A 14,031-nucleotide genomic window follows, 5' to 3' on the forward strand; every position below is an offset into this window, starting at 1 on the left:
GTAGATGTTCTCAGAGAGCCTGCTGACAAGAGTTTGAACTGTGGCCTCTGCCATCTGTAAGCAGTCTCATTTGAAAACAAGATGAAATTAATTCAGTGGGGTTTACTTAGGCTGAAAGGCTAAACATGTCTACTTAGAAGGAAGCTCCATTGAATTCAATGAGGCTTCTTCCCAGGACCCAGGTAAATGCGGTTAGGATTGGATAACAAGGCGTAAATCTTACAGAAGGCTTTTTGTTTGTTTGTTTGCTCGAGCCAAATCCCAACTAGTCCAGCATTCTGTTTGCTGCACAGCAGCCAACCAGATGGCTAAACCTCCAAAGATCAAGCGACCACCCATTCAAGGGGGTTGTATAAGCTACCAATCATTCTGGCTTTCCAGTAGCCGTTCAGAAATGCCATGTATTCATATGGCTATACGGAAGAAACCAACATGCTTAAACAACCAGTCATTTTCATATGCTTCCTGGCAGATTAGTAGTAGATCAAAGTGACAGCCACAAATTCTGTCACAAAATCACAAAGCTGAAATGGACGTAATGTCTTCTTGACAGAAGGCATCTCCAACAAGTATTTGAACAGCACACCATGAAGCTTCCTAGGATGGCATTCTGTAACTTCCTTTAAGCAATTGATGCCTGTGCCCATCTCTTACAGTTCTCTTCAAAGGGTGAGCAATGGTGCCCCTCCGTGGTTTAAACCTTACAGGGGAGGGTTTCTTTGATTGTTTTAGGGGAACCTTCGCATAGCCATGCATGAGTTCTTCCTAAAACTGCAAGGCAAATGCTGTTCAAGTGCCTTCATAATTCCCATCAAATTGTGACAAGTCCAATCCTAAACCTGCTTCCTCAGAACTAAGACTCACTAAATTCAATGAGATTTGTTTCATATGATATATACTTACTAAATGTAAATGTACTGCCTTCAAGTCAATTCTGACTTATGGCGACCCTATGAATAGGGTTTTCATGAGGCTGAGAGGCAGTGACTGGCCCAAGGTCACCCAGTGAGCTTCATGGCTATGTGGGGATTCAAACCCTGGTCTCCCAGGTTGTAGTCCAGCACCTTAACCACTACACCACACTGGCTCACAGTAGTAAATTCTGGACTCCAAGCCAGGGTGAGGAGCTTCTGCCAGCAGAGCTGGCTCAGCTGGGGGTCCGCCATATCCAATTCCCCTCAGCCTGGCATAAATACAAATTAGATTGTGCCCTAAAAGATCTTTTTCTGCCTGTTGCAACAATTGTAATGCACTGTGCTAGGTGCTGTATGATTTTTATTGCATTTTTATTGCTTTTTTATATTGTATTACAATTTGAATTACATAGAATTCAGGTTATAATGCAATAAAATACAATACAGGAAAGAAAAGAATTAAAATACAACTAAAATGGATATGAATATTTAATGCAATGGCTGTGCCATCTCCCATCTTCAACCAAAAATCCAGACATGCTGCAGACCACCTGAAGCTTGCAAACTGCTGGCAGTCCATGGACCACATTTTGGGAACCCCTGGTATATGTCTAGGATTAATCTGTAGATTTTAAAATTACTAACTCTGTAAATGGGATTTCTGAGATAAGAGACACTCTGGTGACAAAATTTTGATATTTCAAAGCGAGCAACCAGCCTTTAAACTAACACCCGATACGTAAGTGTTTGAAACAGAGTGAGATGTTGTCCCACTTCTTTTCAGGCAGACCTATAACTATCCCATTTCTTTTCAAGTAGACACAATTGTGTCTGATCTAACTAAGGCACCCCTCTTTCTCCCTCCCCCTTATTTTAAAATCATCCCACTTCCTTCAAATCCAACCTACTTTGCATGTTGCATACTAGGGATTTAAGGCCCCATCTGCACTATACATTAAAAGCAGCATCGTACCACTTTGAACAGTTGTGGCTTCCCCCAAAGAATGCTCAGAACTGTAGTTTGTTTATGGAGTTGAGAGTTGTGAGGAGACCTGTTTCTCTTAGAGAACTACAGTTCTCAGAGTGACAACAGTCAATCTCTCTTTGGTCTCACTCAAGATGACTTAATACAAAGAATTGTTTGCACATGATGTGTGTTAATTGGCTTACCAATGCCATGATATCTGTGTTTCCAATATCTGCATTTGGAACTATCATTATTCATTATCACTGTATGTACTATTTTTGAATCCTATTTCCTTCTGACATGATTGGTTACAATTCCCACCCCAACCATGTGTAACTGTAACTCAGGATAACCATGCCTTTGATGAAGTGGAATGTAGTCCACAAAAGCTTATGCCATAATAAATTTGCTTGTCTTTAAAGTGCCACAAGACTCTTTGTTATTTTTAATACAATTAGTTATCCTTTAATATGTTATTTATCCAACTTTATTGTCATGATAATTAAAAATTGTAAAATTAAAGAGTAGTAATTAAAGATATGTGCATGCATAATTTGTATATTTATTTTAGTGTGCATTTTTAAATCTTATGCAAGCAATTGAATAATTTGTTTTGCAGCTTAAAAAGTAAAATATATATTATCAAATAAATTCTAAAATGCACACTAGAGGAAAAACTTCACTGTTTCTTTTAATTTTTGAGAATTCATTTGTTAAGGGGTGACTATTAATTTCTGTGCTATGACTGTGCTGGGACAATCAAGGGGCAAGCATTTCTATCTGTCTTGCCCCACCCCTCTGCCTGGGCCTTATCAGGAGGAGCTGTAGGCTGAGACGTGCTGCTGCTGGGGTGAGACTGCTGGGACCATCAAGGGGCAAGCATTTCCATCTGCCTTGCCCCACCCCTCTGCCTGGGCCTTATCAGGAAGAGCTGCAGACTGAGACATGCTGCTGCAGGGATGGGACTGTGCTGGGACCATCAAGGGGCATGCTTTTCCACCTGCTTTGCCACCCACCCCTGCTCTTAGTGACATTTTTCTGGGGACTGCCCTTTACCAGGAAGATTAATGCTTTTGGTTTGCTGCTCCTGTTTTTTTTAGAGATGTTAGGACTTTGTTAGTTTGATTTTTTTTTTGTAAATTGTATTGTTTTTATTTGCATTTTGTATTTGTATTTTTACTTGTGTGTAAGCCGCCTTGGGGGCCTATTTGGCCGAAAGGCGGCCTAGAAATAAAACGTAACATAACATAACATGAAGTCTGACTTACAAGACACATATACAAACTCAATTCATTAATTTGGGAGTCTGATTAATCAATCACCCACAACTACCTACACCTGGTTCTGGGCTCACAATCACTAATCTGTATAAGAATCTGCAATCCAGCAACACACACTATAAACTAAAGGTGATGTTTCTTGATTTAATATGCAATGTACCTTAGAAATGCCTTCATAATTTTTGTATCTATATTTTTGTATATTGTAAACTGCTTTGCATATTTTGTAGAAATTTTGATAATAAAATAAACTTGTCATACAGAGTTTATTGAAATGTTAGGGCCTTTCCAGGCATCATACAAGCACAATAAATATATAGTTGCTACTAATGTGTTTTGAAGAATTCTGACATCTTTTCTAAATGAAGCACTTTTGGGGACATTGCATTGTTTTGCTACTTGGAAAATCTAATTCTTCAGAAAATGCATTCATTGTGGATTCTGTGTAGAATATAGTTGCATGGATGTCCAAGAACCCATTAGATAGCGCCAAAGATATCACCCCATGACAATGTCATTTAATTAATTTAAGGTATTATAAAACCTTCCCCAAGCCAATTTACAATAAGATATAAAAATACAATATTTAGCATCTTTTTAACTTTACAGTCTGAGCATCTGTGCTATTCAAGCACATGAACACCTATACATTCATTTTTAAAATGCAGACATGAGCAAAGCTGCTTGTTGTTCTCTTTGGCTGAAGCAATGCTAACATTTAATGAACCCTTTTCAAGTTTTTGAAGAATGTACATATCCCCTTTACACTGCATGCAGTTTATGCAGCAGCAGCAGCCTATGGCTGTTTACTCAGATTAAGTCCCACCCAGTTTGGCAAGCATAAAATTGTAGTTTTAGGTAATGACTTGGGAGTCAATTCAGATGGAGAAAACATAGTTATGATTTGACTGTTACTCCCCCATTGGTGTATTTAGGGTTAGGCCCAGTTGTAAGGTCATTTATTCAGAAGCAAATACCACTTAATTTAAAGTCCTTTAATTTAAAGTCCTTTATATTTAGGATTAAAGCCATACAGTTCAATCTGGTATGTTCACTCTGCAGTAAATCCCACCCAGTTCATTCATATAGCTATACTGAACTCAGAGGCATAAGATCAAGCTGTTAAAGTGGAAAAGGTTACTCTGTTCTCATTCTGCCTCTGCAATCCCAGTCCCCATGCATTATGTGGGCTCATTATCATGTTGTTGTATTTGAACTGGGACTAATGGGGCAATCCTGCAAAAAAGAGGAACCATGCTTTGGCTGCTACCATGTTATTTCTAAAGTAGGGGGAGCCAACATGGTGCCCTCCAGATGTTATTGGACTTCCAACTGCCGTCAGCCCCAGCCAGCATGGCCAATGGCCAGGGATGATGGGAGTTGGGAGTCCCAACAAAATTTGGAGGGCACCACATTGGCTTCCCCTGTTCTATAATAGTATCAAGAACACATGTATCACGTACAAAGAACAAAAAGCCAGGTCACCCGTAGGTAGGGCTGGGAACATCCCCTATCTGAAACCCGGGAAAGCCACTGCCAATCAGTGTAGACAATTCTGAACTAGATGGACCAATGGTCTGATTTAGTATAAGGAACTTACTATGTTCCTAGGTCCCTGTTCTGAGGAGCAGTGGAGGAAGGGGAGGAAAATGGAGGGAGGAGCAAAAGGGAAAGAATACGTGTTTGTTTCCATTGCAAGTACTTAGGCTTCACTACACTAGAATGTGTAAATTTAGGAATTCTTCCAAAGGGTTAAAGGCGAAGGGATGTGAAGGATGCAAAAGAAGAGGCATCACATAGGTATCATATGAAGCCAGTTTCATGTATACAAGATTGCAAAGGATTGAGGGAGGAGAGTTCTGGAGGACTAAGGTTAGTGGTGCTAGAGGAGTAATGGGAAGGGAAGTACAGTGAGGGGCCACGGAGAGCTTTGAATAATCTGAATTCTTTCCAGAGATAGGTATGGGGTTGAAGAAGTAGTAGGGTTTCCTTTTTGTCTCTTTTTTGCTGCAACTTTCAGATGCAAGGTAGGCAGAAGTTCAATAGGCAAAGCTTTCCTCATATTTTCCAAGAAGAAATTGGAAGCAGCACCTGCTGAATTTGGGTTTTTTAAAAATTGCATTTATATTCCACCTTTTCTCCAAGGACCTCAAGGTGGCATTCAGGGTTCTCTCCCTCCTCATTTAACCCCCACAACAACCCTGTGAGGTAGGCCAGGCTGAGAGGCAGTGACTGGCCCAAGGTCACCCAGTGAGCTTTATGGCTGAGTGGGGATTTGAACCCTGGTCTCCCAGGTCCTAGTCAAACACTTTAACCGCTACACCACACTGAGGCCCAAGAGCAGGAGTTGCAAGTGACTAACTTATGAAGCAGCTGCATTTTCTTTAGCAAAGGACCGTAACTGGGCCTGACAGTCTTACATTAATTTTTCCATTACCTGTGCTTTGACATCTGCTCTGATAATAGCAGTAGTAACCAAAGACAAAATCCACCTAGTAATGAACACAAGGGCTACTTATTTAAGTGACTGCCAGTGATGGTTAAGGTCCAACGGCAGTCAGAATAAGAGTAAGATATTAAACAGCTTCAGCTGCATTCCTGAGCACCAGTTACTTGATCTTAATTTTCAATTAAACCACTAAGACATACTTAGTAAACATGCTAGTTAGGGTGACAAGATGCAAGGGAAGACAAGGCACCTGTTCCTTGAACAGCTCTGCAGGTAAGAGCATTTTAGTGGGGCACCTTTTCTTGCATAGATATGGGGGGGGATTCCTATACAACTACTGATAATACACTAGCATTCTTATTTGTTATCTGGACACTCAGTGTTTAGGTTCAAAATGTATTCCTCCAACATTTCTGAAACCACGGACTGTAAGCCTTTTATAACTGGGATAACATTTCTTTAAATAAATCCATTTCCTAAATAAAAATAAGGACATTATATTCTCACACAAGGACTGCTGTCAGAGCACCTATCCCCATTATGATACATTCTCTCTGCTGCCATCGCATTGTTACATGCCTCCCCAATCTCTGAGTGGTGAGAGGTTTCAGGAGTCCCAACACATAACTTGGGTTCAGTTTCCTTGGAATGGTCACTGGAGACTTTTAGTGCTTCTGTGTTATTCAGTTTTTATTTAGAGATATATACAAGCTGAGCATAGGATGGAAGGTTTGCATCACTGACACTCCAACAGATCCTGCTCCCCCTTAGGTTTCTAGGGAGCTCCCCAATGCCACAGTCCTGAGTGCTCAGAGAAAGGAAACCAAAACTATCACTTTCAGGTCATTTTAAAATTGCCCCTATATTTTTCTCTTTCACACGTAGACACTTTATGGCACACCTCCACCCAGGGGAGGGGAAGAAAGACATATCCAGTTATTTAGCTTCTGTGGCAACACAGCATCTGTACTTGCCCATCCCACTAAATGTAAATATACTGCCTTAAAGCAGATTCCAACTTATGGTGACCCTATGAATAGGTTTTCGTGGAAAGCGGTATTCAGAGGCAGTTTACCATTGCCTTCCTCTGAGGCTGAGAGGCAGTGACTTCCCTAAGGTCACCCAGTGCACTTCAGGGCTATGTGGGGATTCGAACCCTGGTCTCCCAGGTCGTAGTCCAACACTCTAACCACTATGCCACTAGTTATGCAAAATCCCAGGGTTCGGAAGGGCAACCCATAGTCCAACTCTAATCTCATCACACTATTCTTTGGGTAGAAACTCACTGTTCCAGTGAGTCTCCATCTCTCTCTTCTGAAAACAGGGGCACACAACACTAGACAAAGCTTGCCCCTTTTTACTGTAAAACCTGGTGGGAGCAGCTTGAGTGTTGTTGTTTTTAATTCAGCTTCAAAGACATTTGGCAACTGACAGGCAGATCAACCCATTCTTCTTCCAGATGTTGCTAAAGGAAATGCTTTGATCTGGTAAGTAGTGTGTTCCCAGCCAGACCTTTTCTTTAACTTAAGTATGCTTAATAGAATGTTGTAGAACTGAAAGCTATTCAGCAACTGGCTTGGGGCTGGGGAAGTACCTCCCTGCTAAAACAAGATCAGCACAGCAAATGTCTTCTTCCTATTATTTGGGCTGATTGCAGGTGTTGCCACCACTCACCATATGCTCAGAGGCACATGTTACCCAGTTCTTCCAAGCTACACAGCAAGTGGATTGGTCTGTGAAAGACCAACCCAAATTGTGTTTGCATTCTGACAAATTTGTAGGGCAGTTCAATATCTCAGAGAGAAGGTCAGGTCTCCTGCTCCCCTGGTGCATTCACTATAGCTGCCCAGTTTCCCTGCTTTTGAAAGTTTGACAGAAATATCTGTGAGCTATAGGTACGTTCTTAAACCGCAAGGTTTTTTGCCTATTAGTGAATATATAGCTGTAAAACACCCAGAGAGCTTCAGCTATGGGGCGGTATATACATGAAATAAATAAATAAATCTGTTGCCCTAGGACTGCAGCATCAAAGCTAAGTACACATTGGCCTCTGCCACCAGCCAAGTGACCAAGAGTCACTGAGAGGCTGCCTCCCAGGGAGAAAGAGCATCATAAGGAAGAGACCGACAGCCAGTGAAGTGCTGCTCCAGTGCTTGCTTTCCTTTCCCCTCCCCCTCCCTTTGTTTCGTATCTATGAGATTGTGAGCCTGTGGGTGGGAACTGTCTTTTAATACATGCATAGCGCCAAAAAAAAACTGTAGGCACTCATAGTAATAAAAGTCCTAGTAGCCGGTCAAACTTTACAGCATTGACCTGCATGTGCAGGGCAATCAAAGTAACGCCGCTGCTCAGATGCATATTCACTTCGACAGCGCCACTTATGCATGCTCACTCGAAAGTCCGGTGCCGTATATTATTCAATGAGCCTTTCCTAGATAGGAACAGTTTCTAGAGTTTAAGAGGGAGGAGCCGAGACCTCAAACATGGCTACTCCGGAGCACTTGCATATACATGCTAGCGCTACTTGTAAAAAGATTTCTCTGACAAGGTACATTTTCCCACCAAAGATAAAATAGGGATGGGTACAGAAAAGTCAGAGATTCATTAAAGAAAGATACCAAATATTGAGACTGCCTGTAGCAAAAAGGAACAGCTAGAGCGCACGGAAGCGTACTCTGCAGACAACGAATACGATCCAAGCTATGTGCCACATCCGGCTTCTGTAAAGCCAAGTCCACGTAATGAATGCACCACCACACGCCAGCCTTTACAAGGACACCTGGTTATCTCTCTGGCCGTGGCTTCGTGTACTCCTTCCGGCAATAGGATAGACACCTTACCAGAGCACCCCATGAATTTAAAGCTACGTGCCCTTACACCCAGGGACCTCGCGGTGCTGAATTCGCCTACTGCCGTCAACTTTGACAGGGCCGCGCTGATTAATTTTGCTCATCGCAACCGTCAGTTTTCCCGCGAAGACCGTTAGCAGCTACTACTTTCGCTTCTCTCTCCCCCCGGCAAACCAGTTAGACACCTTTCCACTGGCATGTGTGCGGCTGCGCGGGGACGGGAGGGGTCCTTGCGGCCTTAAATAGGCGGCCCCGCCGCTCCGCCCTTTCCTTTTTTACCATCGGCGCGTGGAGGGTGTGAGGTAAGCGCAGCGCGTGCTAGGCCTGGCCCTGTGGAATGATACAGTACTTGTAACTTTGCTTGTTTTCCGCGTGGGGAATTATGGGGACGGGGGGCAATTTGTGCTGCTTCTGCCTGTCCATGCTAACAGACTTTATTACCTGTTTCAGCAACCCCGGGCGGGAGCGTCCCCACCAACCATGGCCGAGGAAGGGTAAGTGCGCGTGCGATGCGGCCTCTGGCGGCTGCTGCCTTCACCTCTGCCAGGGCCGCGAGGCCTCCTGAACAGTTCCTCTCCTTTTTCCACCGTTCTCCCGCGAGGCCCGTCTCTGCACGAGGGGTTCGCGCATTGGCTCCGGCTTGCTCCACGTGGCTGGGCCTGAGCGTTTTCTTGCCCCGCCGGCCAGCGAACTTTATCGTTTGTTATTTTAAAGTATCTTTAAAAGCCGGTGTAACGTCCACCTTGGTCGACGTGGCAAGGGCTTGTTAAACGATGCTTTCTCCTCGCGAAGGGGTCGATCTTAAGGAAAAGTAAACTAAGTAAGTTTGCTGAGAAAGTTTCTCGTGCTTTCTTCTTCCCTGCGGACACGTTCCCCCCCCCCTCCGGTCTCTCCATACGGTGAAAGGGAGGAGGTCCTTCTGAACAATGTGGAATGAATTGAGAAGATGGGGAAACTTTAAATGTCTGTGAATGTTGGTATCATGGATCCTAGGCAAGGAGTTAAGCAGAATGGGTATCTGCCCTGGCAAATTTTAGAGGGATATTTTGTATTAACACCCAGCTGTCTATAATTTCCTTTACTCTTAAGAGGTCATGGTTCTCTCCCTCCCAATTTTATCCTCACAACAACCTTGTGAAGTAGGCAGAGAGATAGTGGCTGACCCAAGGTTACCCAGTGAGTGCGGATTTCAACTCTGGTCTCGCAGGTTAATGCTACAAATATGGTACAAATATTTGTGGGTTAGGACCTAGTTCATCCGATGGCACTCCTCAGGTGGCCTACATGCGTGAAAAAATGTTAAACAGTGAGGTTAGAAGGCCACTTCAGCTGGTGCAGAATGCTGCGGCCAGAGTTCTTACTCGGACTAAAAGATCTGATCATATAACACCTGTTCTGGCCCAACTGCACTGGCTACCAATACGTTTCCGGGCCAGATTCAAAGTGTTGGTTCTTACCTATAAAGCCCTTAACGGCACCGGACCGCAATACCTGATGGAACGCCTCTCCCACTATGAACCTACCCGTTCGCTGCACTCGACGTCAAAGGCCCTTCTCCGGGTCCCAACTCACAAGGAAGCCCGGAAAGCAATAACGAGATCTAGGGCCTTCTCGGTGGTGTCCCCCAAATTATGGAACGCCCTCTCTGACGCGATACGCCTGGCGCCTTCTTTGATATCTTTTCGGCGCCAGGTAAAGACCTACCTCTTTGCCCAGGCATTTTAATCTTAGTTTTAATTTTAATTTTATAGTTAATTAATTGTAATCTCTATTAATTTTGTCTTAATCTGTTTTTAAAGTGTTTTTATATCTATATGTTGTAATCCACATTCGCTGGTTTTTAATGTGGTTTTATTCTGTTGTACACCGCCCTGAGAGCCTGTTGCTAAAGGGCGGTTTAAAAGTGCAATAAATAAATAAATAAATAATAAGGGTAATAGTCTGTGATGCTTTTATGTATATCCTTTATATAGTCAACTGAAGAACTAAGTACTAGAAATATCCAGAAGTTGTGGACGTACTGATCTTTCCCATGTGGATATGTCACAGTTCCTTGTTTCCTTGTCTTTTTCATGGCCTTTTAACCACATTTTGGCTTTTTTCTGCACACACGTGCTACCTAAGCTTAACAATTTATGTATTCGATGACTAGACTCAGTTTTGGAAAAACGTATGACAAAATATTCCTTAGTGTTCTGAGCAGTACATGTCTGTTTTGAGGTGCGCTTTCAGACCCTACCCAAACTGTTTCCAACAGGATATCTCCAACGTATGACTTACTGCCCTTTCTCCAAATTTTAATTTCTTGAGATCCAGATTTTGTTGTGGTGGTCAGCAGCTTCGTGGGTTGCAGCATGTAGAGTGGAAGAGTAGCTTACAATTGTATATACATAAGCCATGAATTATTATTTTGCATTAATTCCCTTAATTCATAAATGTCTTGTGCTTTTTTTCATGTTCATGATCCACTTAAAATCAACATTGTAAGCCACAATCTTGAACTAGGGACTAATTAAAAAGAACACTTTTTTCAACAACTCTTATTAAAGACACCTATCAAAACTGCAGTTTTCTTTCTACAGATCAGGGTTTGGTAAATAAAAGTCAGGTATCTGGAATATACAGCTGTTTCTGCTGAGAAGATAAGAGAAGAATTACCAGACTTTATTATATGATGTGGAGTAATGTGGTCAGCGAGGTATCAAGTTTACAAATAACAGCAAGACTGCAAGACTTGTACCTTGGCTTTATTATTGTCAGCATTAGTATTAATCTTTGCAAAACATTTAAATCTTAAGAAGTTTATCTGTCTGGCAGTGTTGCTCATTAAACAAGGTAGTGTGCAAACTTTATTTGTTTCATATTACAAAACATAGTCACATAAAATTTTAGCTAATGCAGAAAACTCTGTTTTAGGCATTTCTGCATATAGGTAATGTCACTTAAATGAAACCATGTTTAGGCACAATATACCTCCAAAACCAAATGCTGGGTTAGCAGGTACCATGCCAGTTTAGAGATATCTGGCTAGCTCTTTTTAACAGCAAAGTGTTGGCCTGGATGAATGTTGGAGAGATCCAGAAAGGTTCATATTTTTGTGATTTTCGTTTCCTAGCATTGCTGCTGGAGGTGTAATGGATGTCAACACCGCCCTTCAAGAAGTGCTGAAGACCGCACTTATACATGACGGCTTAGCCCGTGGAATTCGTGAAGCTGCCAAAGCCTTAGACAAGTAAGTGCTGGATGTTAACTAGTACACGTGTCTCCATGTCAAGGTTAGATTTAAGAACATAAGAAGAGCTTGCTGGATCAGGCCAGTGGCCCATCTAGTCCAGCATCCTGTTCTCACAGTGGCCAACCAGGTGCCTGGGGGAAGCCTGCAAGCAGGACCCGAGTGCAAGAACACTCTCCCCTCCTGAGGCTTCCGGCAACTGGTTTTCAGAAGCATGCTGCCTCTGACTAGGGTGGCAGAGCACAGCCATCACAGCTAGTAGCCATTGATAGCCCTGTCCTCCATGAATTTGTCTAATCTTATTTTAAAGCCATCCAAGCTGGTGGCTATTACTTGTGAGAGCAAATTCCATAGTTTATGCGCTGAGTAAAGAAGTACTTCCTTTTGTCTGTCCTGAATCTTCCAATGTTCATCTTCTTTGTACGTCCACGAGTTCTAGTATTATCAGAGGGAGAAAAACTTTTCTCTGTCCACTTTCCCAATGCCATGCATAATTTTATACACTTCTATCACGTCTCCTCTGACCCGCCTTTTCTCTAAACTAAAAAGCCCCAAATGCTGCAACCTTTCCTCATAAGGGAGTCGCTCCATCCCCTTGATCATTCTGGTTGCCCTCTTCTGAACCTTTTCCAACTCTAGAATATCCTTTTTGAGATGTGGCGACCAGAACTGTACACAGTATTCCAAATGCGGCCGCACCATAGATTTATACAACGGCATTATGATATTGGCTGTTTTATTTTCAATTCCTTTCCTAATTATCCCTAGCATGGAATTTGCCTTTTTCACAGCTGCTGCACACTGGGTCGACATTTTCATCGTGCTGTCCACTACAACCCCGAGGTCTCTCTCCTGGTCGGTCACCGCCAGTTCAGACCCCATGAGCGTATATGTGAAATTCAGATTTTTTGCTCCAATATGCATAATTTTACACTTGTTTATATTGAATTGCATTTGCCATTTTTCCGCCCATTCACTCAGTTTGGAGTAGCCTCTTGGCTTAATTCCCTTGTGAATGTGCTAGTGCTTCTCTTTTTTCAGGTGTTTGCTCCAGGAGCTATAGAAATTTCAGTTAGCTACCTTCCAACAATTTAAAACCACTTTATCCAGGTAAGGGATCTTAGGCCCCCGGCTTCATTTGGCTCAGAATAGGTTCCATTTTGGCCCATGAGGCTGTTGTCTCAAACCATGCCCATATGCCTCACACCTGACATATTGATGTCAGGTATGGAGCAGGTGGGAGTTTCTCATGGGGAATTCCACAGCCAGCCAATCCTTGAAGGGTCTTGGAAGGATCCATGCTCAGCTCATTGAAGGACTGAGTGTCACTCCAAAGTACCGTGCAGGACCTATTCTGTGCTTTGAAGTGCCATTGGTAAGCAGTGCTTCAAAGTACCATACAGGCCTCTTTGCAACCCCTATGTGGTAGTTGGAACTTCACAGCACACCATCACTTGACATAATTGTGACTGAGGTGAGGTTATAAACAAGTGTAAAATTACGCATATTGGAGCAAAAAATCTTAATTTCACATATACGCTCATGGGGTCTGAACTGGCGGTGACCGACCAGAAGAGAGACCTCGGGGTTGTAGTGGACAGCACGATGAAAATGTCGACCCAGTGTGCGGCAGCTGTGAAAAAGGCAAATTCCATGCTAGCGATAATTAGGAAAGGTATTGAAAATAAAACAGCCGATATCATAATGCCATTGTATAAATCTATGGTGCGGCCGCATTTGGAATACTGTGTACAGTTCTGGTCGCCTCATCTCAAAAAGGATATTATAGAGTTGGAAAAGGTTCAGAAGAGGGCAACCAGAATGATCAAGGGGATGGAGCGACTCCGTTATGAGGAAAGGTTGCAGCATTTGGGGCTTTTTAGTTTAGAGAAAAGGCGGGTCAGAGGAGACATGATAGAAGTGTATAAAATTATGCATGGCATTGAGAAAGTGGATAGAGAAAAGTTCTTCTCCCTCTCTCATAATACTAGAACTCGTGGACATTCAAAGAAGCTGAATGTTGGAAGATTCAGGACAGACAAAAGGAAGTACTTCTTTACTCAGCGCATAGTTAAACTATGGAATTTGCTCCCACAAGATGCAGTAATGGCCACCAGCTTGGATGGCTTTAAAAGAAGATTAGACAAATTCATGGAGGACAGGGCTATCAATGGCTACTAGCTGTGATGGCTGTGCTCTGCCACCCTAGTCAGAGGCAGCATGCTTCTGAAAACCAGTTGCTGGAAGCCTCAGGAGGGGAGAGTGTTCTTGCACTCGGGTCCTGCTTGCGGGCTTCCCCCAGGCACCTGGTTGGCCACTGTGAGAACAGGATGCTGGACT

At 42.9% G+C, this 14,031-nt stretch overlaps 1 protein-coding gene across 2 annotated transcripts in view; it reads left to right on the forward strand.

Moving 5' to 3' along the window:
* Window positions 1–14,031, forward strand: part of RPS12 (ribosomal protein S12) — a 123,303-nt gene that overhangs the window by 107,125 nt on the left and 2,147 nt on the right. Inside the window, exons 1-3 of one of the 2 annotated variants that reach the window (XM_061623868.1) lie at window positions 8,702–8,761; window positions 8,910–8,953; window positions 11,575–11,691. In XM_061623868.1, coding sequence (XP_061479852.1) covers window positions 8,940–8,953; window positions 11,575–11,691 — 131 coding nt within the window. In that variant the 5' untranslated portion in view covers window positions 8,702–8,761; window positions 8,910–8,939. Of the gene's footprint in view, window positions 1–8,701; window positions 8,762–8,907; window positions 8,954–11,574; window positions 11,692–14,031 lie in introns of those variants that run through there. The other variant, XM_061623870.1, reaches the window with a different exon arrangement.

Source organism: Rhineura floridana, chromosome 4 (genome assembly GCF_030035675.1).
Source record: "Rhineura floridana isolate rRhiFlo1 chromosome 4, rRhiFlo1.hap2, whole genome shotgun sequence".
Taxonomy (NCBI): Eukaryota; Metazoa; Chordata; class Lepidosauria; order Squamata; family Rhineuridae; genus Rhineura; species Rhineura floridana.